Source organism: Oratosquilla oratoria, chromosome 10 (genome assembly GCF_046742065.1).
Source record: "Oratosquilla oratoria isolate Oo_2021 chromosome 10, ASM4674206v1, whole genome shotgun sequence".
NCBI classification, from domain to species: Eukaryota; Metazoa; Arthropoda; class Malacostraca; order Stomatopoda; family Squillidae; genus Oratosquilla; species Oratosquilla oratoria.
This window is the reverse complement of record NC_134786.1, coordinates 61247005-61274941: the sequence shown is the minus strand read 5'-3', so window position 1 is coordinate 61274941 and position 27937 is coordinate 61247005. Positions and strand designations below refer to the sequence as shown.

The window sequence follows — 27937 nt, the reverse complement described above, 5'->3', positions numbered from 1 at the left end:
GTCTGAAAGAACTTCTTTAGTGGCTTGTGTGTGGATGTATTGTATGGTAAATGTGGTAGGTTTATACATATTATTTGAGTAATAGGCTGTAATAGGGGACAGAGAGGGGGGTCGCCAATTAAATGAAGCAGCCTTGCTGTGATGAGTCTTGCTTGACCCAGGACAGTGGGCAAGATGCAGGGACAACCTGTCATCCAGGAGGAGCCAAGATAAAAGAATGGGAGAGGGGTGAATGGGAGTGGAGTATGTGGGGATGGAATGGGTGGGAGTAGATTTTGTGCCTTTGTTTTTTGGTTACTTCCCTTGTAAGGGGGAAAAAGTTGCTGGTATATGTGTGTACATACCAGACCACTATCCATATCTAGCCAAAAAGAGAACAGGGCCAAACACAGATGTGTAGGGAACACTGTTCACTACATCACACCAGTTGGATGAATTTCCATTCAATTTGATTTCTCCCTGTTAGCCATCTTTGACCCAATACTAATATTATCTATGACCATCTGGTAAAATACCTCAATATCAGGCTTATACAAAACAGCAAGTGGAGAACAGGTCATGGGAAACTTCATAATTTGAAAACTAGGGACAGCTGTCACGAAAGGATGTGTGAATGTAAAAATAAGGCAACTAACAGAACTAAATTTTTATTTATAATTTTAAATATATAATTAAAAATCCTTAACCTACAATGAGATACATCAGTACAAAAATGTTTCATTTCACTTCACCTGTTGAGTACACAGGTCAAGTTATATATTTGTTCAGGTTATCAGATAATCTAGCTGAGGGAACTGCCCCAACAGGGTAACATTACATGAAACAACCTCTTAAACATTCTAAAATGAGAAGTAAATGCTGCAAATGAAATCAAACAATCATACACACTAAATTGAGACTCACTGGCAATGCTGAATATATGTTACCAAAACTGATGAATATAAATCACAAATGCAACCCATATACAAGACATAGTATCAAGAATAATGTAATTTGTGCTCCCAATATATCAACCAGGTTTCTGCTTTCGTCTTTCGTCCCAACATGGGTTGTGGAAAATTTTCTACAAAATGTGCTAACAACTCTGAATACCTTTAGCACTCTTAATATCACAAGCTGAACTGATGAACCGAGATATCCAACCCTAAAAGCACCTTCAATAATTAACTCACGATGTCCCTCTTCAATTCACTTTTATGCCAGGCTTCATTTGAACGTTCTCTTTAACTTGAACATTCTCCTTGGCTTCCACGTCTCCAGCCTCCCGCTTTTCCGTTGAGACACCATTGGTCAGTTTCTTTGTGCATCTCTCTTCATTGGCCTGCAACAAAGAGTAAAACTGTTCAGTCAAAGGGGAGGGAAGAGGGGGAGTTGAAGCAAGAGAATGGGGAAGAGTTAGTGATGGAAAGAAGGGACACTGAGTGGAGAGGAAGAGGAGAATGATTGATTGATTGATTTATGAAATTTTTGGCTAGGCCAATTGTGGGGAGAATGATTGGGGGAGGGAGTGGGATGAGTGGTAGATGGAGGAGCAGAGGATTGGGAGAGGGAGAAGTGGGGAGTGGGATAGGAAGTGAAGAGGGAGAAATGAGAGGGATATTGAGGGAGGTGCGAGTGGGAGAGGGAGGGAGGGGTGTGTGAATAGGAGAGGTTGGAGAGGAGTGAGCATCATGGGGAAGAGTGGGAGGAGGAGGAAGGGGGAGAGTTTGGGAAAGGGAGGGGGAGTGAGTGGGAGGTATTTGGAAGAAGAAAGGTGGTGTGCATGGGAGTGTGTGGGAGGAGAGAGGGGTCAGTGTGAGAAGCGAGTAGAAGAGGGAGTGAGTAAATGGGAGACGGAGGGAGGAGTGTGTGGGAGACAAAGAATGTGTGGGGGAGAGATGAAGGGAGGAGTGAGCGAATGGGAAATATAGGGAGTAAGTGTACACACTGAACAACCATAGCGACACTCCCTGACACACAACCACCTTCACCTAACCATTCATTCTCTCCATTTCCTACCCTTGTAAAAACTCAACAACTTACTAAAAACTTCTGATGTCCCTTAAACTCTTCAATACGAGTCAAATTCTTGTGTGCAGCATCGGATGCCTAATGTATGATGCATCACACTACTTGCATTATAAAATAAAGTCATACATACATACATATACCAAGACTTTTTCCCCCTTACAAGGGAGGTAGCCAAAAAGGAAAAGGCATAAAATCATTCCCACCCATTCCATCCCTGAATACACTCCACATCCCTCCACCCTCCCTCTCTCTCTTTTTTTTTTTTTTAAAAAGCAAAAGCTAAAGTCCCTGCTGTATTACTCGTTCTCTATGATTATGCCAGTTCACAGAATATGAGGGTTACTCAGCTACAACTCCAAAAACAAGTATAATCATGATTCCGACACCAGCATCCTCTTACACCCACTCATGGGTCATGATGCCTACGTATGCATCATATTGAAGAAGTTGGTGAACTGCTCACCTCAATCCCATATACCATACAGTGTACATCTATATACCATTTGGAGGTGCCAAGATAGGAGGGAGGGTGGAGGGGAGTGGAACATATGGGAAATGAAATGGGTGGGAGTGATTTCTATGCCTTTTTCTTTTCGGCTACCCCCAGTGTAAGGGGGAAAGAGCCTTTGGTATATGTATGTATCTATATACCAGAAGCCCTATCTCCTTATAATGGAGGTACTCAGTCAAGGCACATACCTACTCCCATCAACTTCACTCTCATCATAGCTCCTTGTGGATGTGCTACCTACTGCAAACTGTACAAATTGAGGACTCAAAGTTGCGTCGGCAGTCATCGTGATAGTGTGCATCAACCGCACGGAGACCACTTAAGGCACCGTGCACTCTATGTTCTACCTACATTGACCAGTCATCTTGTTGCCGATGGCAAACATCAAGGATGACCTCCTTGAATGACTTAATATCCTTCCCCTCAACCTGTTTAACTTGCCTTCAGCAATCTGGATGACAGGGACCAGGTTCCATACTACACTGCTTACCACAGAACAGTGTTGCTGAGAGTCAAATGCTGAGCACCCAGAATGCCGCTGTATCTTTGCTCTAGGCTGATCCTATGCTTCCCCCTTTTCGCTTAAGATGGCATTGTATGTGGTCCTTTGATGTGTACATCGGCTGCCATATGTAATTTGCATCACACTACTCAAATTATAAAATATAAAGTCACTGCTGTATTACTCTGAGTAATAATAAACACAGAAAACATTATCAAACCAGTTCATAGAATCCAGGGGCAACTCATGTACAACTACAAAAAAAATATATATAATCAAGACGCCAACGCAGGGATCCTCATGATACCTACATACGCGTTATTGTACTGAAGTGTTTAAGAGAAACAAGTTACTAATTACCTGAATTTCTTTAAAAGGAACTCCCATCTTGTGGCATCTTCGACACACTGCAATGTACTTGTCACTTCCTCCAATCACCTCAACCTGCAACAAAAATTTAACAACTTAATGAAATTTGCACACACAAACTTCTAAACACTGGGCTTTACAAGTTCCAAGCATTCGTTACTAGTTTTATTTTTAATCTCATGCTTGACTAACCCATTAAAGCCCAGTGTCATCTTTCAAAATTTCTTTGATCCAATGCCAGGAACTTTTATTCAGCTTGCAGGAACACCACTTGCTCACAGCTCATGGCACCCCGTAACAAAACTAATCGTCGCACTATACCACATTGAAAATTGCTCCACTGAAATGATTAGCAAAATTTATCTAGGCATTTTAATAGTAACCTAAGCCAATGGCAACAGTCCTTCAATTACTTTGTGGACTTTAGACAATTGTGAAGATTATACTCCAACAAATGTGTAATATGTTCAATGATATTGTCATGGCAAATGGCAGACATCTGTAACTGGTTAATTGGTAACCATGGTCATTAACGGTTAGGTACCACAACTTACCATGTGATGAGCTGTAGAAAAAGATTAAAAGGGACACAACTTAGCAACAAGAACAAACACTGCAATTGTACATTATTTTCACAAAAATGGAAATATGCATACAGTATATACTTTTCAAATCCCAGTACCTCCCCCTGTCCATTTCAAAGGTCACAATCCCCTGAATAATAAGGATAAAGTAGTTTTCATTACCCTGTACCTACCCATCTACACACACCTATTCAATTGTATCCATATATGGTTAACATCACAAATTCCCCCCTACTGGGAGGCTAGGACGGGATCCCTTACCGGGGAATTTGTAGCGTAGAACTTAATGAACCATGCCCTTGGTTCAACTCGCCACAAGCAGAGTTCAAATTGTCATCATCTCGACCTTCGCGGCAAATAATGACACCTTAACCTGGCCAGCCAGCGAGCATCTATATATATAGGTTTGGATACTCATATCTTGTAATGTATGAGCATCTCCAACTACATTTACAAATCCCTCTCTTCTTTCCTGTTTAATGCTATTTCTTTCCCTACAATCCATATATTTTGAAGTTTTGCCTGGTATTTTTCCATCCACCTTACATCCACTCTTAACCTCCCTCTTGTTCACTCCTTCCACATCTTTTACTAATCTTTCTTCACTCATTCTTTCCATATGTCCAAACTATCCCAATACTCTTTCATTAACCCTATCTCCCAACTCCCTTTCCATCACCACTCTCCTCCTTGTTTCTCACTCTATCCAGGCTAGCAACCCCTATCATACTTCTCAGGCACCTCATCTCAAATACATTCAAACTCCTCTTCTCTTACATTCTCCGAGTAATAATTAACACCGAAAATGTGATCAAATCAGTTCACATAATCCAGGGCTAACTAATGTGTACACTCCTCTCTCAATTTAAGAACGCTCAATATACGAATTTTCGCTATATATATATATATATATATATATATATATATATATAAAAAAAGGCCAAAAATCGAAATACGAACTAAAAATTCGCCATAAATAAAATCCTGTTGACAAAAATTACTGTATTTTTAAATCATAAATATAAAAAAAGAAAATTATTTTTACATCATAAATAAAAAAAAAATAAAATAAAATAAAACTGCCATATGTACAGGTAAAAAGTGAAAATAGATACACACGTACTGAGAAAGAACTAACTGCCCAGTTTGTTATTGTTTTCAAAACAATGCCGTGTACTGCTCGGTCTACTCACTCGGTCTCGGTCAATCGTGGATTATTAGCATTATTTCAAATGACACTGTGTCTCCTAAGCGTTATTATCTACTTTGCATATTAATATTTTATGTGTCTGTATGTAATTAGCAGAGAACAGTATTCAAGATTATGCATATTTAATGTTGTGATGACTTTATAGGGACATGAAATTTGTTTGTAAGAACCTATCTCGCATAATATAATGGGTTTATATGGGAAAAAAGTGCTCGATTTAAATATATTCAATGTATGAACAGTTTTTCAAGAACGTAACTAGTTCGTAAATCAAGGGAGGAATGTACATATATATATATAAATGCTGACACAGGCATCCCCATGTGCCCACTCACACCTTGCGATTCCTACATAGGCATCATCATACCAAAGTGGTTAAAACATTCTTGTCCAGAACCATTCCAATCACTTTAAACAATCAATAAATCCATAACCTCGGGTCTCTCTTGCAGAAGGTTTGCAGCCTTCAGGTAATCAGCAACAGCCTCCACGTGGGACCACAAGTCACTAAGGGAAGGTGTACTGTGTTGCTGTCTAGGGATTGTTGGTGTGGGACTTATAGTGCACCAATTTGTAAAGTTTGTAAATTGTGTGTAAAATTAAAGGTGTGCAAAAGAAGGGAGTTGAAGATAAATGTGGGTAAAAGTAAGGTGATGAGAGAGTGGCAGCAGACTGGAATCGAGTATTAAGGGAGAGAGACTGGAGGAAGTGGATAGTTTTAGATACTTGGGTGCAAATGTGGCAAGAAAGGGAGGAGTGGAGGTGGAGGTAGAATGTAGATTGAGAGAAGCAAGTAAATGCCTTGGGGGAGGGGGGGATTAAAAAGTGCAATGAGAAATAGACATTTGGGAATGGATGCTAAGAGGAGATTGTACGAGGGAGTGGTTCTGCCGACAGCACTGTACGGGGCAGAAACATGGAACACCTTATGAAACTGCTAAGTAATCCACTAATGCCCTTAAGTACATTTACACTAACCACATTAGCCCATGTACACTTACTATAAGCAGGTTTTTAACTGTATCTGCAATCCTCAGTTCTTTCACTACACTATCTCTGCTTATGTCCCTTCCATTCTCTCCTAACACTATTACATTCACATTCCTTTCCATTAAGTTCTAAATCTTCTAACTACCCAGGTTATACTCATTTGCAAAGACCCATGCCTCCAAACGTATTCTCGTTTTTGTCCATATCATCCTTGCCACTTCCTTCTATTTAACCACACATACACACTGCATTACTCACCAAATGAATCGCTCCTCTCTTCCCTCTAACTGCACATTTGCAACACCTACCATATTCCCACCCAAACTTGTTTTTCTCTTTCAGTTCAGTTCCTTTTCATGCTAACATATTCAACCTTCTTCTCATCCTACCAATTTCCTTTGTTCTAATTTCTTCCACATGCATGCATAACTACAAACTTGTTTTTACTCTTTCAGTTCAGTTCTTTTTCATGCCAACAGATTCAGCCTTCTTCTCGTCCTACCAATTTCCTTTGTTCCCATTTCTTCCATGTCCATGCATAACCACAAACCCAATTACTCTGGTTCTGGCTGGAGTCTTCAATCTTACTCTTCTGATTTGACTCTTCACACGAGAAACTTAGAGGATTTCTAGTCCCACGCCTGTCCCAATTAGCCACCTTCATCCATGCATAGGAACACAATTGCTGCATTCTTATCCCTAACCAGAGGAACATAGGAAAATGAAAAAGTGGAGAAACAGGAGTGATAAACTCAAAGAGAAGAGCAAAAGTTAAAAAGTGGCTTAGCTTTCCTCTAAAAGAGGAGATTTGTCTTAGACATAAAAGAATGTTGTGTGGTTCATGTATATAGGGGTTCCTCTCCCAAAATAACGAATATGTGTAAATGTGCAGTCAGTATTGTAGTATGGGGATTATACTTGTGTAGACTGGGTGGAAGAGGGACTAAAGTAACACTTAACCTTTCTCTATACTACCACTAGTTATAACCAGCAGCAATGTCGCAGCCTTAATCAAGATGAACAATTCTCTTTGCTAACTTACATGGCACTCCCTTCTATACATGCTTTTCAATGCCTTCTAATACTATATATGTCTAGTTCATCCATCAATCAATCAATCCGTTGCCACTGGTCTCTCCAGTTGAAGGAAGACCTATGGTCTTCAGGTAACCAGCAACGGCCTCTGGTTGGTTCTATAAATCACTCATGGAAGATATATTGTGCTGCTGTCTGGGATTTGTTTGTGTGGAGCATTAGAGTATGTCGTGGTGGTTGAATCTAGGGCACTTTGATTCAAACTCTTAATAAAATGATACATACAGTTTATCCCTTCCCTGAACATTTTCACTATTCAGTTTGTCTATAAACTTGATTTGTACATCTCCCTTTCTCCTGAAATATGATCTCCCATCCAATTTCAGCCATCTTCTTACTGGTTCTAGTGAAAATCACCTACACCCCCTCCTCCCTGGTCAATTATAACAATCATCTTCCAAAAAGTTTACCAGTACATGATATCTCTTACCAAAGTTCCTAAGATAGAAAATGACACATGACCCCAGCAAATCAATGGGAGATAGAGTCTCAGCTAAAAAGAGAAATCTAATGACCCTTGGAATGGAATACTGGGGGAGACTGGGAATTTGAAGCGAGAATGGTTATGAAAAGGAAGCGCTTTCAAAATTACTCAAAAGCTACTACAACACCTGTGGTAGTAGAGCAACAATGTAGCGTCAATTCCAAATTGAATACACAAAACGAAAATTAGGAATACTAGTTGTACAGGACTGACACAAATTTGTGGGACTCTCATGCATAGGACATTGAAAAATTGAAGGAAAATAAAACTGCAGGACCAAATGTTCTCATATATATGACTGAGGGACAGAGGCGGAGTGCATTGTGGTCCAAAAGGATTTTGACAGGCAGCAAAACGTTGCGTACTAAAGGAAAATGAACACGAATAAGCAGTCAGTGAATGAACTGGAATGGTTAAACACATTACATGGACAGAGAGGGACATATCTGGATAATAGGGATCTGGGAAAACTTATCTTACTTCTGAACAATATGACGTCATTGAGAACCAGTCGTTAGGTGTACTCCACTCCAGCTACATGGTGCAGATGATGTAGACAGGTTGGGGTGGGGGAGGGGAAATGTGAAAGATGTAAACGAGTGCCTTCATGTACACATTGTACTGTATACATACATATTCTTTTTTGTATACAGTGTATGGTGTTTAACTTGTCATACATACATATACCAAAGGGTTTTTTCCCCCCTCACAAGGGAGGTAGCCAAAGTCAAAGGCATAAATCCACTCCCATCCATTTCATCCCCACATATCCCACTGCTATTCACCACCCCTCCTTACCTCTTTTCTTGGCTCTTCCCTGCATCTTGCCCACTGCCCTGGGTCAGAAGCAATGTAGCAAGACACTGCACATCCACATCAAGGCCGCTTCATTTAATCAACGACCACCCCTCTCCATCCCCTCATGCAGAAAATGAGAAGACAGGGAGAAATCCCTTTAGGCTGTTTCAAAATATCATACACACATACTCCCTCACTCTCCCCCCATCCACATATTTCCATGCATCACAGCATCATTCATACATGACCATTTTTGATTCATCCCTATCTTCTGTCTTCTCCCTCAACAGACATTCCCCTCATTCCCAATGCCCCTTTTACCCCATCCATCCACCTCATCATTGGTCATCCCCTCATGTTTACTCATGTTTTTTTTCCATGTTTCCAAACTCTCCCAATATTCTTTATTAACCCTATCTCCCAACTCCCTTTTCACCCCTGCTCTCCTCCTCACCTCCTTATTTCTCATTCTATCCAGCCTTTACCCCTGCCATATATCTCAGGCATTTCATTTCAAACACATTTAAACTTTTCCTCTTATGCTCCATGTTCCTGCCCCATACACTGCTGTCAGCACAAGCACTCCTCCATACAATCTCCTCTTAGCATCCTTTCCAAATGGATATTTCTCATTACATTTTTTAATCCCCCCCTTTTCTCAATCTACATTCTACCTCTACCTCCACTCCTCCCTTTCCTGCCACATTTGCACCCAAGTATCTAAAGCTATCCAGTTTCTCCAGTCTCTCTCCCTTAATACTCACTTCCAATTTGCTGCTATCTTCTCGCCTTTTACATCTCGTAATGTTACTTTTACCCACATTTATCTGAGAGAGAGAGAGAGAGAGAGAGAGAGAGAGAGAGAGAGAGAGAGAGAGAGAGAGAGAGAGAGAGAGAGAGAGAGAGAGAGAGAGAGAGAGAGAGAGAGAGAGAGAGAGAGAGAGAGAGAGAGAGAGGGAGAGAGAGAGAGAGAGAGAGAGAGAGAGAGAGAGAGAGAGAGAGAGAGAGAGAGAGAGAGAGGGGGGGAATTACCATCCAAGGGGAGGGAGATGATGTCTGAATTTGGCAAGAGTCCATCTTATTAAAAGGGTCAAATTAATCTCTCCTTATTTCCTTGCCAGGTTCTGTTCCCACACATTAGCATGTATCTATAAAATCTCAAAGGGCATTCTCACCTTCAAATGAAAACTTCTCACATAGCTACCTTACTCCAAAAATGTGAACCATGCATCCTTTTCCTTTCCTAGACATATGCTGTTCTTACCCAATCACTACCCCAGTTCCCCTTTTTAGCCTTTCAAGAACATCTTGAATGCTTTTCTAAATATACTGATCCTTCTTAAATTACTACATTTGTTTATGTCCCCCTTTTCCTTATCATGGGAGTAAAGTATGGGGTCAGCACCTCCATGAAGGTTATCGAACAAATTTTTGCTGAAGTGACCAAACAACATAAATTAAAACATGCTTATGTTATCCTTTATAGAATCATTGCTCCTCCTTTTCAAAATATATATGTAAACTACATGTGCTAAGTTGTATGAATCAATAAAAGTTAAAAGTAAACTTACAGCTGTCTCTGAAGTTGTTCTCTTGGTAAAGGACGCTGGTTCGTAGCATATCACACACACAGCAGTGAGTTTGACGACAGATTCTGCAAGTGGCACCAGAGACAGCATGTTTGTGAAGCCGGTGCGCATGTAAGTGCCATCCAAGGCAGCGACAACAATAATCTTTCCTTTATTTGCCATTTCTTCAGCAAATTCTACAGTGTCAGGGAACTGGAAAAAGAACAACACGTTTCAAGTCAAGATAATCCATCTTAATACAAGAAAAATATATAAAGATAATCTTGCCTTTATTTGCCATTTCTTCAGCAAATTCTAGTGTCAGGAAAATGGAAAAAGAACATCTTGATGATGATGATGATATGGTTTAACGTCACCCCCCCCCCCTATCGGGAGGCTAGGACGGTGCCCCTCACAGAGGGCTTTGTAGCATGGAATTTAATTAACCATGCCCTTGGTTCAACTGCACTGGTGGCAGGATTCGAACCACCCTCACCTCAACCTTAGCCGCAAGTAACAACACCCTAACCCGCTCAGCCAGCGAGCTTTATCTTAATACAAGATGAAAATATAGCCCAAGCAATTAATAATGAATACAGGGCCACTGCATTTAATGGTTCACTTACAAATTGTCCTTCATCTATTCCAATGACACTACACTGCATTGCCTTTTCCTTCAGCTTTTTAAGCTCCGTCGTGGGTATGGCTGATAAAACCTGCGAGTCGTGCGTAGCAATACCCTCCAAATCAAACCTACATCAAAAGAATGAAATTACATTAATTAAACAGCAAGAAATATTCCTACATGTGAAAGAGTACATCATACAATATCAAAACTATAGTAATTTATGGCTAGATATTGATGTTTATTCAACCATTAACTTTAGAAACTTTTTCCTGAGCAGGATTTGAAAATTAACAATCTTCAAAACATTTTAAATTTCATGCAAAAATATATTTTGATGCAATAAAACTAATTGGGTATTAAAAGTTACTCAATTGTTAACTTTAGGAACTTTCTTCTGTACAGGAATTAAAAAGACACTCTTCAAAACGTTTTATTTACAAAGCAGAAGTTTTGATGCAATAAAACTAATAAATTATTTAATACTCATGTTCCTGCTTCTAGGGCCCCCATGACTAACTTAGGTGCAGAACTGCTTCCATGAACAGAAGTGCTAGTATCTGCTGATCAACTACCATCAATGGAATGTCTAATGAGAGGGTTGGATGGAAAGGTAAATAGAGGAGGAGGAGGAGGAGGAGGAGGAGGAGAGCACTCGAAATGAGAAGAAAGATCACTCAAAATGAGGATAAGAATAAGAAGACGAAGAAGAATACAGCACTCAAAATGAGAAGAAAGAAAGAAGAGAACTCAAAATGAGGAGGAGGAGAAGAAAAATGTGAAGAAAAAGAAGAAAAAGGAGAAGAAAAAGAAGAAAAAGGAGAAGAAAAAGAAGCAGCAGAAGAACTTAAAATGATGAACACCAAACTCACTTTACATCCTTGGCATACTGAAAATGATGAACACTGAACTCACCTTACATCCTTGGCATACTTGATGATTAAACAATTGTGCTTTGCAATCTGGTATCTCTTCAAGCGTCGCATCAGTTCTGTTGTCTTACCAGAAAACATAGGGCCAAAGATTATCTGAAAAGAAAATAAGAAATTAAATAGAAAATTGAGAAAGTGAACCACATGCAGAAGACCTGGGCAAGATATGAAATTACAACTTGAAATATCTGGTCCTTATGGCAACAAGACCCCTGATCTCCAACCAACCCTGGCCATACAAACAGCTTGGAAAGAGCACACAATTCCCATCCTGAAACCAAACAAACTTCCTGAGAGCCCAGCATCTTGCAGACTTCTCTACCTTATCTCAGTTAATGGAAAAACTGAGCCAGATGAAAAATTATGACAAAGTGGTCAGGGCAGATCTAACCTTTAATTAGACAGAAAATTTTGTTGCGTTGTCAATGAATGCAGTAAATTTCCAGATGAAGCAACTGAATATAATATAATTTGAGGTCTTACAACTCCCTTGAATAAATGCCAAAGCAAAATGTAATTTTTTTCAAACCTCATTATAGACCAGAATACTAGGTATTTGCAAGTTCACTCCATCTACTGCTGCTTTCCACATTTTACATAAATCTTTCCTCACTTATTCAGCAATCTGATCTACTCTGTATTACATTGCCACAGGTACAATTAATCCTCTTTAACATAACCTTCTCTTCACACTCATCCCCAATACCTAAAACTTGCGACCCTTTTCATTCCACCCAGACACTAACTTGCCTCTTTTACTCCATAATTCACTTACCTACTTCTCTGTTCACTGGCATGAGACCCAAACAACTTTCTACTTCTTTCGGCCTCTCACCCTTCATGCTAACATTCATCCTGCCACCATGACCATTCATAGTACATTTAAGGTTGCAACCAACTATATGAATTACATGCAATGAATACCCTATGGAGGTTCAAAATATTAGTAAAAGCAAATTGAACCACAGGGAATGGGTGCCAAACCAATAATGTACATAACAGAAAATGAGATAAAAAGAGAGAGAGAGAGAGAGAGAGAGAGAGAGAGAGAGAGAAAACATAAATGGATATAACTAAAGACATGGAGAGAAAAAATCAACTTACATGATGTATAGGGCAATCAGGTGTAATTTGCTTGCTTCAAGTTAAGATTCTTAATTTCTTAATAATATGTGTATGACCCTTTTCTTCTGCTTCTTGGACGGGTGTATTGCCCATGGCATTGCAAAGTGTAACGTCAGCATTATTCTTCAGTAGCAAAAGCACGCCTTCGTCATATCCTGACTGGCAAGCAAGGTGAAGTGGTGTACAGGAAAGATGGTCTGGAGCATTAGGTGAAGCGCCAAATGACAGTAGGAGAGACATTATAGGAAGCAAAGATTTCTTAACAGCCAAGTGTAACGGAGTCATCTTATTTCTGGTAAACTGATTTGGGTTTCCTCCATTTTGTAGAAGGACCTCAACTATGTGGTACTGATCGTTCAGCACAGCTACATGTAACACTGTGTTTCCATCTGCATTGTAAGTGTCAATACTAACATAGCTCAAGGTATCATCAACGGATCTGGGTATCTTTGGGGCACACTTTGGGCACTGACACAATGGATGGCAGAGTTTTTTTGGGGTCTTGTTTATTTCTAAATCATCTGAATCTACTTCCTCAATTCCCAAATAGAAACAAGCCAACTTGCTGTCACCCAGCGTTACAGCCTTGAAGAGCTTCTCAATTTTTTTCAAGTCTTCCCTTGATTTCTGAACATCTTCAAACTTGCTTGGAGGCATTTCTTGTGAAATTGTTAATTCCAAAGAGTCTGTATCTGAAGCTTTAGAGGACGGTGTGCTGCTTCTCATATCAATACGTACAAATCCATCAAATTTGAGTTCATCCTTTCTAGACTTTGCCTGCGTTATCATCCGTGCTATATGTATGTTGTGAGCGCACTCCATTGGAGTGAGTTTACGTTTGTTCCTTACTGAAACACTTAGCTTCTGGGTGACAATTCTGTCTAAAAGTTGTTGGACAATGCCAGAATAACCCCACCTGGATGCAAGATGGAGCGGAGTATCACCGTTATTATTCTGTGCATTGACCTCTATGGAAGTACCAACATGTTCAGAATAAAAAAGAATTGCCTTGGCACAAGCATCATGCCCATTCTGACAACAGAGATGCAATGGCGTATTTAAGTCGTTGTCCTTGACATTGATGTCTGCACCGTTATGCAATAGTAACAACATTGCATTCTGATGACCCCTATGAGCAGAGTAGTGCAAAGGCGTAGCACCTCTAGAATCTTTGGCATGTAAATCACTTCCTTCATTAAGAAGCATCTCAACAACTATGGGACGGCCAAATATACAAGCAACATGAAGGCCTGTGAAACCACCTTCATTTCTCGAATGAACTGTAGGCCTTACATCTTGTTTCGGCCTAGACTTTAACCGTTCACAGTGGTCACATGAACACAGTGGGTGACACGGGTGGGAGCTTGCTTCATCACTTTCGACTTCATCTCTTGTCTGATCCTCTTGTTTACCCCGTAGAATGGATTGAAGCTCCTCTATTTTGCCCTGTCTTACGCACTCAAAATAATGGGCAATTGGATCAATACCCTCGGCTTTAACCATTTCATCTAAACTCTGTAGAACGGGACTGGAGGCATTTTCTGGATGTAGTAAAGAATCTGCTTCTGGCGAGCTGGAGCCAAATAATACTCCTGATCTAATATGCTCGATGGCAGCCTCCAGAGACGAAACATTAAAACTATGTTCCCCCGAAAAACTGTTTTTGGACGATATTCGAAAATATTTCAAAAAATATAATTGTGCATACCAGTTCCCCAAATTGGACTTTATTATGAAAAACACTAGAATTGGCAATAAATCATCAGTGGAAATAACTTTCCCTGCTGCAGACTTTGTTACTGTATCCACTGCCCTTCTCAAACATCCAAGTTTCCCTAAAGGCGTGGTGTACCCATCAATACTTGAAAGTTCAAACTTGGCCTTGCACAAACAACTAGACAATTCTGGTGAAATACTTAAATCCCTGACTTGAATATCTGAAAGATTTCTAATAACCCTGTTCAAAATGGCATCTTCTGTGGCCACACAAACTGTGATACCCTCCATCAACTTCTTGTATATTCCGTGTAGTATATACGTTTCAACGGCAACTTTAACAGCGTCGAGCAAATAGGGGTCATTTTTCGTCGTCGTGCCTAATCGTGGATCCTGCAAAGTATCTTGCAAGGCCTCAAAGTACAGTTGACTACAAAGGTCACGCTGAATCTGAATAGGTTCATCTGCCAGGTGTTTATTTTTTAACAGAAAAACACGAATCTTTTGTTCCAAATGTTCTAATATTTTTTCCGTGCCAGTTTCTCTCCATAGTAAATCAATGCAATCTCTTAGCGAGTACAGCTTCGTTATACCTGAGGAACATGCTTTGCTTGATGGGTTTGGAATCAAGGGCCTCTCAAGGCAATACACAGTGTACTTTTTCATCTGACTATCATACACCGTTTCATCAAATAGGATGTGAACACCCTCGACGTTTGTCAAGTCATTTTCAAGCATCAAAACATTAGCCTTCAGCGTGACATTCTTTTCGGAAAGAGTGCTAAAGTGTGACCCTGGCAACTCGTCACTGGGTACCAAAATATGTCCGAGAAAGTCTTCCTGGGTGAAAGCATACTTAGGCAATGACCCGGCCCTGGGCACGCAAACAATCCAGTTCTCGTCCACTGCATTGGCAAGTATTTCTCCATAATCGGATCGTAGCACTTGGTAGAAACTGTTTTCGTTAATATCTTCGTCGTATCTCTCCATTTGGCGGAATTACAGTTCCACTTTAGGAGATAAATCGAACCTGAGCCCTGGCGATGGTGATGTCGATGTGGATTTAATGCTACGATACATAACGGGACACATTTCACTCCCCGTCCCTGTGCGTCACTCTCTCTATTCTGTGACGACAAACTTCACCAGTCCACTAGCAACACCAACCGACCTTTGTTTGCTTCCTCCCCCTTCTTCAGTTACCAAATATATATATTTTTAAAATTAATATACTATATAATTTCCTTTAATTCACTATTGTTTTGATTCAGTATAATAAAACAAATACATGGCAGTAAAAATATAAGATATGAAGCGATGTTTTGACAATGTATAGCCTACAATTATTTTTTGTTTAATTCGCACGTCATTCTGGCAACAAAATACATTCGAGCATCGAATTACATAACGCTCCAACTTTGATAGACTAAGGAAGATAAACTTGAGAATCAGGTTAGGAAAACCAATGTGATGTTTGGCATGTTAAGTCAAATATTGTTATGTTAAGTAACTGTTACTATTCAACATGTCTGTTCTTAGTTATATACTGTAATTCTTGTTTAAATGCATCTGGATATTTTTTAAGAGGACCACAATTGAAATAAACGTCGCGTTTTTATGGTGCCATCCTCGCAATTTTGTAGCATATTTTTATACGTGTAAACAATTGAAAAATATATCCATTCCACTCCTCTCCACCATCTATTCCTCACTCTAATCTTAGCTCCTCTTGGATGATGGGTCCCTGAAGCTCGCCCACTGCTCTGGGTCAGACACAATGCAGCAAGACACAGTACATCCACAGCAAGGTCGCTTCACTTAATCGGCGACCCCCTCCTCCGTCCCCTCATGGAGAAAGAGAAAAGACGGGGAGAAATCCCTTCGGTCTGCGTCAAAATATTCACTCATAAACATCACCTACCCTCTATCCACCCTCCCTTGCATAACAGGATCATCTATACACAGCCACTCTCCACTCATCCCTATATCCTACCTTCTTCCTTCCTTGGTTAACAGACATTCCCATCTTGCTCAACGCCCTCTTCACCTCATCCCCAGTCGTCCCCTCAACCTCAGGCTTCCACTTTTTTTTTTTTTTTTACTAATATCTCGTTCTTTCCATGTGTCCAAACCATCCCAACACTCATCAGCCGTATCTGCCATCTCCTTTTCCACTCCGGCTCTCCTCACCTCATTTCTCATTCTATCCAGCCTAGTAAACCCTACCATACTTCTCAGACATTTCATCTGAAACACATTCAAACATTTCCTCTCTGCCTATCTTAAATTCTAAGTCTCTGTCCCCATACAAAGGCGTGGGCACAATCACCCCTTCAAACAATCTTCTCTTTGCATTCATTCCCATATGCCTATTTCTCATGTCTCTTTAATTCCCCAAAGGCACTTACTTGCTTTTCTCAATCTACAAATTACCTCTACCTTCACTCCTCCTTTTCCCGACACATACGACCCCAAATACCTAAAGATATCCACTTCCTCCAGCCTCTCTCCTAGACTTCCAACTCGCTGCCACCCTCTCCCCCTTGTGCATCTCATCACCTTGCTTTTACCCACATTTACCTTCGACTTTACCTCCCACGCCATCCCATCCATGTACACATTGAACAGTCACGGCGATATGACACATCCCCAACGCAGTCCCACTTTTACCACAAACCACCTGCTCTCTATATTTCCGATTCTAACACAGGCTCTACTACTCTCGTACTTTTTTATCATCCTTTACAGCTTTCCCCCAATCCTCTATATTTGCAAAAGCTTCCATAATGCCTTCCTGTCTACACCCTGCCACAAACCTTTTCCAAATCCATCAAGACCCAAAATACATCCTTAACTTTTGCTAAGGCTTTCTCACATATCTGTCTTACCACAAAAATCCGATCCACGTAACCTCTTCATTTCCTAAAACCACGGTTCTTTACCAACCACTCCCTCTCCTAATCCTCTCATTTGAAACCCTCCCATTCAACAAACTGATCCTTCTGAAACCACTACACTCACATTTGTCCCTTCAAAATAAAACACATAATAACACACTGCAAGCAACTTCTGCCGTTGCTGTTGAAAAAAACGAGGTACATTTCCAGTGTTTATGAGCGAATGGGACATGTGACAAAAGGAGTGAACATTTTCCTCTCACATGCAGCTCTCTCTCTTAATGGGTAAAGGGCGCGGTGGTTCTAGATTTTTTTCTTTAGCTAATGTTGTGTGCATATGAAACAGTAGAATTACAAATGGTCTTCAATATGATGCATGCAATGTTTCTTGTTTATCTTACGTGTGTCTGTAAGCAGACGATGGTGGTATGAGCCATTTTTATTTTTTCCTTCAGATGTATGGTTGGCTATCTCCCTCAAGCAGTGTCGTGGAGACAAGGATACCTTCACATATGGTGCGTGTGTATTTACCCAATTGTAGGTAAATACACACACACACCATGTGTGAAGAGATTCTTGTCTTCGCGACACGGCTTGGGGAGGGGAAATGGCCAAACGTAGATCTATATGTGCGTGTATATATATATATATATATATATATATATATTATTAATCCCTTCCATACGATGACATCGGCGTTGGCGTCTTGATATTTATTTTGTAGTTGTAGCTGAGCGATCCCCATATTCTGTGAACCGAGTTGATATTTTCCGTGGTTATTAATATTCAGAGTGAAAGTGAACGAGCAATACAGCTGTAAATGCATATTTTATACCGTGAGTAGTGTGGTGCATCATCGAGTCATCGTACATCAGGCAGCTGATGTTGCCGAATTTGACTCGTACTGAAGAGATTAAAAAATTATCGGGGGGGGGGGGGTGTTGACCTAGTCTCGTCTGTGAGTATCTATTTGCTAAAATTATGAACCTGTCAATGTATGACTGTACTTTCTTCCTCAAAATTGATCCATGTATTCGTGCACCTGTGTGGAAACCTGAATTCCTTAACACATTTCAATTACAACACTTTTTCATGCCCTACGCCAAAACGGAGATTTTCGTTGATAATGACCACTTCTGACCTTATTTTGAACATAACAAGAATCTCGTGCGCGCGCGTGTGTAATATTTTACCATTACAGCGTGACCCTGTAATTCCAGTCTCTTTGCTGGAAGAATGTAGAATCTTTGGATCATATGAAGAATAGTCATCCAAGACTTCGACAGCGTGACAATTCTCCATGTGAACTATCGTAGGGTGACAATTCTTTATGTGGGCCATCCTGGGTTTACGATTCTTCGGTTATATAAGTTGATGACAATAAGCATAACCCTCATTCAACCTAACCTAACCTAATCTTTATTCCACTGTTGATATTCGGCGTACTGGGGTGACAATTCTTCAGGTGGGATCTCATGGGGTGACGATTGTTCATGTGGGCGTTCTGGGGTGACAATTCTTCACGGGACTCGAATCTTTTATAATGTCCTCAAGTTTTGGGACATTGTAATTACGAATATTACCTTCGACATCCTGTCCCAATAACCATACTCTTATAAAGTGTAACATTCATAATAGTAATATAATAATAACAATCTATCTACCAGTATACCAAGCGATTCTTCCACCTTCCAAGGGAGTTAGCAAAGTCAAAAGCACGCACCCGCTCCCACTTCAATCTTAGCTCCTAGTGGATGAAGGGTCATCCACTATCTCCTGCCCGGTTCACAAGCAACGCAGCAAGACAGCACGTCGTACAGCTTCACTTAAAAAACGACCACCCCTCTCCCACACCCGTCCCCTCATGAGGAAAATAAAGACTGGGAGAAATTCCTTCGCATTGATTAAAAAAAATCATACATACACAACCATCCTCCACTCATCCCAATCCCTTGCCTTCTTCCTTCTTTGGTCAACAGACATTCCCTCCCCTCTTGCTCAAAGCCCCTTTCACCTCATTCATCAGTCTTCGGTCGTCCCCTCAGGTTCACTCCACCCACTTTTGCCTAATACACATATTTTGCTAATTTATCTTCATTCATTCTTTCCATGTGTCCAAACCATACCAATAATCTTCCATCAGAAGTTAATGCATAATAATAATAACAATAATAATAATGATAATAATAACAACAATAATAATAATGATAAGCTGATAGGAGTCGGAAATGTTTTCCTTTTCTGACACATTCAATACATATTTCAACTCCAACATAAAACCCCAAAATGAAGAAAACATAACTGTTACTCCAGTTCAAGTGACTAAATTCTCGGTTCTTTCGTGCATACATGAGCCACGTGACTCATCGGCTGGCCAAATTGACAATCTCGATTACTTCTTGTAACCACACTACATTTGACGTCACAGAAACGATGGTCGAATATGTTTTAAAGTTTTAATCGTGTACAAAATGTAACGTTTCGACTGCTATACTCCACATCACTAAAGTTCAGATCCAAGAAGGCACGAACAAGATCCACATAAAACACGTTTCGTTGTAAAAATATATATATACATATATATATATATTATATAACCATCAAAAATACATCTTGATCATATCTATTCACGTAGCGAGAGGCTCAGTACTACTGTGACGTGTCCCTTCGCGGTTTTTATATGACGCCAGAGAATATTGTTGTATGCAAAGACGACATTCTTTCTCTCATGGCGTCCATTCCCCGAATTCGTCATGACTCGCCCTGACCTTCGACTCTTTGCATACCAAAGGCCTAATGAGGAGGAAAGGGAGCTGTCATCAGTTATAAATTTATTATTTTCCCATACACACACACGCAGAGAGAGAGAGAGAGAGAGAGAGAAAACAATAATCGTTCCAAAATTCTCTTCCCTGACGGCTCCTATGTAACCTATATGAGTAATATGACTCATATGTCACTCAAGGAATATTGTAATGACTGTGTATTAGTAGGGCGGGGATATATGAAAAAAAGCGTTTGTGATGTAATGTGAGATGGATGTGGAGAGCTGAGAATTTGCAAAAAAAAAGAAAAAATATATATATATATTATATATAGTTTTCATATAATGTTCTACCGAGGACGACTTTGGTTTCCACGTGCAGATGGGGTGGAGTGCAGTTCGTTTTCTCTTATAATAATAATAACAACAACAACAATAATAACAATAATAATAATGAAACTAAGATGCATCACGGGGAAATTATAAAAACGCCAATTCACATGTTATACAAACCACTGCGGTCAATGATTCTCAACCAGGGTTAAACTTATCCCTGGGAATGAAAAATTATATAGCAAGGAGTAAATAATTAATGTACCTGGTGGGATAACAATAAAAATAATTTCAACTTTGTAAATTGTGTATGAGAGAGAATGCTAAGTGTGTGTGTGTGTGTGCGCGCGCGCAAGCCGAAGGAGAGAGGGAGGGGAATTTTTTGTCCCTTTTATGATGGCTATGAATTTCTTGTATGGAAGTAAGGGGATAAGTGAAGAAATATATCAACCCGAAGGAGTTAATGATAGATGAAAATTTCAGAATCCCTGCATTAAGATATACATCCCAATCACCATTTAACACTAAGCACGCCATAGAACCCCCCCTCCCTCACCACTACCTATGGTACGCACATGCCAACGACTGATAAACTTATCTAAGATGTTTGCTGTCGTGAAAGAATCGAGTACAAATGTTTTATCTCCATCTGTCGTCAATATCGCTCCAACCCCATATCCTTGAGTTTTGTGCTGACACGCCATCAATCTCCATCGCATGGCCGGGGTGCAATCGTGGGGTTGACGTCGAAGACCCAACAGCAATATTATTAGTAATAAAAAATGGGACAAAATATAATCTACTTCTCTCGTCACTGTAATGCCGAATCACCGTCTCATGCATAGAACAAATTTCGTTTGACATTTCATCACGGACGCCACAAAAATAGCAGAGCATTGTTTTTTCAACAATTAAAACGGTTTGAAACAGAGTCAGAACTTAGTTTCTAACCTAATAATGTCTTATATGTCATGCTAATCCTTTAAACGAGTACCTACACCTTTAAAAATACCCGCAATCCTGAACAGACAAAACCATACGGCATAAGTCCACAACTTTTCTATTATACACAGTTCACTTCACTGCCCAACTTGTATTATCGAACGCAAGTTTGATATGACTGAATTAAAATATATTCTTAACACGTGACTAAACTTTACATCTAACATGCACATTACACCATTCGATAGGGCTTGTGCTAACATTTTTACGTCAAATTAAGTTTTCAATTTTGATCCGATTCTCAAATTTAACATTTTTCACAATATTCACATTTACATGTCATACGTGATCTTTTTTAACTGGATGGTACTTCAATACTGGTAATTTCAAACACTAGTGATATAAAATTAGAAACTGTTCTTTCCAAATTTAATGAAAAGGGATAATTAAAAAAATATTAAATTACTCTTGTCGCGTGCATATATCACGAGTGTGCTGTGATTCTATGACATGAGAAATCAAACACATACACAAACGGGTAATATGGCAATGACAAAGGGATGTGGTCGGATGGAATGAACCTACCATTAATTAGGTTAATCTGGTGGGTTCTTTTTATAATTAATTCATTTATCATGCACATTTACTGCCAATTGTCAGTAATAAGTGCACTGGCGGACTTGTTTAAATGTGTATATGTACAAGTTTTTGTCATTAAATTAATTAGGCAAAATCAAGGGAATTCGGAACAACTATGAAATGTACGTTCTGGATCCACAAAAGTTGTTTGTATTCAGTGCACGTATCTATGCGTTTCAACTTGCTTTTGTTGACATAATATTCGTGCCAATGGAACATGTCAATAATTTCAACTACACTTCCTCAACTAACAATAAGGTAATGGAACATAATGTCATAACAAGTAATATTATCGACGACTTAAAGATATACTGTATGCGAAGCATTTTTTCTGTAGTTTCTTTCATTGTATGGGCGTGCGTAGTGCATTACAGATTGTCTACATATCGTACGTCTGGCCAGCTCCTGACAACAGTAATGAATATAACACGTCCTAAATACAGCTGAACCAGGCAACACAAACAGCAAATTATATAAAATTATAGTCTACAACACGGAATGATCTATATATCAAGAGAAATTATAAATATATATATATATATACAAAATGTGTAGGAATCATGAAGTTTATAAAAGCGCGGGAAATATGACGGACCGCAAACACGTCGTCCATTGGCAGGAATAAATTTTAACAGAAATTAAGTTCGCGACAACATCAGAATGAATTTTTGCGGTGACTGACGGGTAGGCCTTACATTTAGCAGGTGTATTGTGAATATGGAGTCTTAAAAAGAAACCATTTGCAGTTTTCCAATTAAATTGTCCTTTATCAATTCCGTTAGTCTGGAAAAAAAATAGCGACAAGGACCTGCCGGTATTTGCTGTTGTTGTGCCTTGTGGACACAAAAGAATATTAACAATCCTAAACTTCCACATTTCACTAATTTTTAAGACATGATTTACAAATATGTATATTTTCCTATTCACAGGGGTTAATGTTTACCTTGCAAATGGTGTGAGTAATATCGATAGTGTACTGGAGTCATTTGATCAGTGCAATTGAATAAATTCATCAAGGGTTTCACTTAATTACCGTTGCATCATCTTTTCAATTTATTTGGTCCGTTAGATGTTATATTAGGTTTCTAAACCAATATATGTAAACAATTCACGTATGAATAACTTATACGGCCGTTTAAATTTTGAATGCAAAGGAAATACAAATCTGATAGTGATTGCCAAGCTACTTCCTTTCAGTTGCAAATGTCACACGATATGCTACTCGACTTTAATACAATCACAAGTAGTAAACAACTGACGTTTACATGAATTAAAAAATAACTACATTACCTGAATCTGTCCATGGTGATTTTCATTTGAGATGGGTGCCCACGACATGTGAATACAAGACATCTTGACTGTGGAATGTCCTGAAACTTAATTCGCCTGATACTCTCGTAAGACTGAAGTTCAAGCGGGAAAATCCACTAGATATGTTGGTGCGAAAACTGTCGTAGACTTGGCCTAAACTGTTTTACCTTGCCGTGTGTACGATTACCAAAGTACCTCCTTGTGTCACTTGTCGTGTCATGGTTAGGTTTGATCACACAAAATGTTGATAGGACTAACCTGGGAACCTGCTTCATCCACCTCCTACTTCTCGAAGGAGCTAGTTCATCTGATCATGCAGATTGTTTTAAAACAATATTTTTAAAATGAATTAACAAATCATTTGATCTTGATGCACTAATGGCGAAGCTGAGATGGTAAATAACATATTTTTTAGACAAAACAGCTGCAAGCTTAATTTGGGAAGATTTTGTCAGATTTGCAAAAAATATCAAAGCTTAGGGCGCTGAGGGGGAACATTGATTTTTGATTCTTGGAGCTGTTGTTCTTTGCGTCCTTTCCAGACAAGTTTTGGCATGTTTTGGTGCATTGTAATGATTGTTGCAGTTCGTTGTGTCGTGTCGCAGTTTGCATTCACAATTCACATTTTTTTTTTTGTTCTAGACTTTATCACCCATCAAGTAGATTTTTTTTAAACTGCTCAATATATGAAATGTTTTCTAGTTTACAAAGGAAGAGCATGCCGACAGTAGACCTTTTGGTCCATAACTAGGCCGGATGCATTATATGATTATATATGACTATATGTATGAAGTAAGATGGACCTCTTATACGCTTATCTATGACAAAAAGCCACATTTGCCCTATTTTCTAAGACATTGGGGACTGCTGGAATCGATTATTTTAAACACATCACTGCAAGTAGAGATTTGTTTCGTAAAAATATATAACACGTAGTTTCTTCAGTCAAACAGCAAAAAGTTGCTCCTACTTCCCACCTGTGTTCTCATAGTTGTCGGACGATCCCAGAAGATTGGGGGAAATCCGTTGAGTGTATGCGTTTTTATATCTGCTTATGTGATTCACCTTGGCCTTTGGATCACGTGTTGTACTCGTGATCGACAGCTATTACCCTCCCAGAAGAGAGCCCAGAGCTCGTATGTCCGACCTATGGGTAATGCTATGACCTTTACACGCACACACAACCCAACTCCCCGCCCACGAGAGGTGGAGTAACGACTCGAAGCGCAGCGATACTGAAATTATTTCAGCCCTGGGCGGGATTCGAACCGGGACCACTGTAGTGGCAGCCGGGAACTTTAACCACTACGCCACGTGTGTTTATAAGTACATTAATGTGTGTTTACATTCAAATTGGTCATTGGATCACGTATTGGACTCGTGATCGACAGCTATTTCCCTCCCGGAAGAGAGCTCAGAGCTCGTATGACCGATCTATGGGTAATACTTTGACCTTACACGCACACACACTCCCTGCCCACGAGAGTTGGAGTAACGACTCGAAGCGCAGCGATACTGAAATTATTTTCGACACTGGGCAGGATTCGAACCCGGACCGCTGAAGTGACAGTCTGGGAATCTACCAACCGTGCCATCAAGTCGTGTAAGTATAACTCTGTGTGTGTGTTTAAATATGCATTTGTGTGTGTGTGTGTGTGTGTGTGTGTGTGTGTGTGTGTGTGTGTGTGTGTGTGTGTGCGTGTGTGTATGCGTTAACACGTCCATCTGTATGTGTTTACATGTTCATACGTATGCGTTTACATGTGCATCTGTATGCGTTTACATGTGCATCCGTGTGCGTTTACAAGTGCATCCGTATGCGTTTACATGTGCTTCTGTATTCGTGGCTGCCTACATGACCATCTGGGAACTTATTGAATAATCTTGGGACTGTTTTAGTTCAAACATTCGATGCTTACCTGATCCGTTTCTGACGCTGATGAAACTGGCATGTTTCACCCACACACACACCCACACACACACACACACACACACACACACACACACACACACACACACACACACACACACACACACACACACACACACACACACACACACACACACACACACACACACACCAGAAGAGACTTAGAAAAGAACAGCTTTCCCCACAGCGTAATAGATGTCTGGAACAAGTTAGATGAGGAAGTGGTGTGTGCAAAAAAGAATACACGAATTTAAAAACAGTCTAGATAAAACGAGATATGAAGACGGGACACCACGAGCATAGCTCCCCTTCCCGTAAAATACAACTAGGTAAACACACACACACACACACACACACACACACACACACACACACACACACACACACACACACACACACACACACACACACACACACACACAGTGTTATTCATAGATCGGTCATACGAGCTCTGAGCTCTCAAACGGGAGTTTGATAACTGTCGATCACGAGTCCAACACGTGATCCTAGACCGTGGTGAATTATACACACACACGCATACACCAAGAGCTTTTTCCCCCTAACAAGGGAGGTAACCAAATCAAAAGGCAAGTAACCACTCCCACTCCCATCCACCACCTCTCATCTTAGCTCCTCGTGGATGACGGGTCACCCCTGAATCCCGCTCACTGCCGTGGGTCAGAAGCAATGCAGCAAGACACAGCACATCCACAGCAAGGCCGCTTCACTTAATTGGTGACCCCCTTTCCCCGTCCCCTCATGTAGAAAAAGAAAAGACAGGGTGAAATCCCTATGGGCTGCGTCAACATACTATTCATATATAACCATTCCCTATCCTCCCATCACCTACCCCCTCCCCTCCTTGCGTCACAGTATGATCTGTACAAACCATTCTCCATTCATTCATATCTCTTGCTTTCTCCCTCCCTTGCTCAACAGACATTCCTCTCTTGCTCAACGCCCCTTTCACCCCATCCATCCATCTCATCCTTGGTCGTCTCGTAATGTTTATTCCATCCACCTCTGTTTTAACATAAGAACATAAGAATAAAGGAGACTGCAAGAGACCATAAGGCCTACACTAGGCAGCTCCGTATCCATCACCACCTGTCATCCCCATCCAGAAAGTTGTCGAATCGTTTTTTAAAACAACTGATAGTTTCAGCGCTTACTACATGGTTACTAAGTTTATTCCATTCATCGACCACCCTATTAGTAAACAAATTCTTGCCTATTTCCTTCTTAAATCTAAATTTGTCCACACTCATTCTCTCCATGTGTCCAAACCATCCCAATATTCTTGTATCAGCCCTATCTGCTATCTCCTTTTCCACCTCCGCTTTCCTCCTCTCTTCCTTGTTTCTCACTGAACCCAATCTTGTAACCCCTACCATGTTTCTCCGACATTTCATCTCAAACACATTCAAACTTTTCCTCTCTGCCTCTCTTAAATTCCATGTCTGTGCTCCATTCAGTGTCGTCGGCACAATCACCCCTTCATACAATCTCCTCTTTGCATCCATTTCCAGATGCTTATTTCTCACGACACTTTTTAATCCACCAAAGCATTTACTTGCTTCTCTCAGTCTACAATTTACCTCCACCACCACTCCTCCCTTTCCGGCTACATGCGACCCAAAATACCTAAAGCTATCTTTTTGCTCCAGACTCTCTCCTTTAAGACTTACTTCCAACTCAATGCCATCCTCTCTCCTTGTACATTCCATCATCTTACTTTTAACCACATTTACCTTCAACTTTCTCCAATCGCATGACACTCCCCAACTCAGTCAGTAACTCCCTTAATCCCTCCTTCGATCCTGCCACAAGCGCAGTGTCGTCAGCAAACAACAATTGGCTCATCTCCCACTTTATTCCATTTTCTTTAACCATCTTCAGTCCCTTGTCCATTGCCCTCGTCTTTACCTTCCGCACCGCCCCATCCATGCATACATTGAACAGCCATGGTGACATGACACATCCCTTTCGCAGTCCCACCTTTACCTCAAACCACTTCTCTTCTTTTTTCTTTGTACTTCTTATAGGCTTTTCTCGTCCTACTTTGTAACCAGTCCCTGAATGCTCGCTTCTTCTCTTCTACTACCTTGTTTACTTCATCATCCTACCACTCACTACTCTTCCTTATGTTCCCTCCTTGTTCCACATGCCATCTTTTTACACATTGCCACTCTCTCCTTGAAACACCCTCATTTCTCCTCCACTCCTATCTCTATTCTCTCCTTCACCACCTCCCATATTTGTTTCAGTTGCTCTTTATACTCCTGTTCCCTTTTCGTCTCATTTAAGTAGTTTACTCGAAGCACCTCTCTATCTTCCATCCTTTTTCCTTTTCTTCACCTATCCTCCACTCTCAACTTACCTTCTACCCAAAAAATAACCTGATATTCCCGTACTCTCTCCCCCAAGAACGTGGGCATCCAAAATTCTAGAATTTTTCTAAATACCACTACGTAGTCCATTATTGTCTTATAAACCACCCTTGAATCCACCACCTTCTCCCATGTGTACTTATTCTTGACTCTCTTCCTGAACACTGTGTTAGCTATCATCAACTCTATTTCTAAACACATCACCATCAACT

The 27937-nt window shown here is 40.2% G+C and overlaps 1 protein-coding gene across 4 annotated transcripts; it reads right to left on the bottom strand.

The window, feature by feature from the left end:
• Window positions 1–631: 631 nt before the first annotated feature.
• On the bottom strand, window positions 632–23620 carry LOC143029264 (thymidine kinase, cytosolic-like). Of its 4 annotated transcripts, none has more exons than XM_076191971.1 (7): window positions 23385–23620; window positions 11662–11774; window positions 10748–10874; window positions 10125–10334; window positions 8236–8289; window positions 3384–3467; window positions 632–1321 (listed from the first exon to the last, which is right to left on the bottom strand). In XM_076191971.1, the coding sequence occupies exons 1-7, from the start codon at window positions 23445–23447 to the stop codon at window positions 1184–1186; spliced, it is 789 nt and encodes a 262-aa protein (XP_076048086.1). In that variant the 5' UTR covers window positions 23448–23620; the 3' UTR covers window positions 632–1183. The 4 variants fall into 4 exon arrangements, 3 of the variants coding, with proteins under 3 accessions (XP_076048086.1, XP_076048088.1, XP_076048087.1); XM_076191973.1 differs by lacking the exon at window positions 23385–23620 and adding an exon at window positions 12783–12923; XM_076191972.1 differs by lacking the exon at window positions 8236–8289 and having other exon boundaries at window positions 23385–23608.
• Window positions 23621–27937: the final 4317 nt, after the last annotated feature.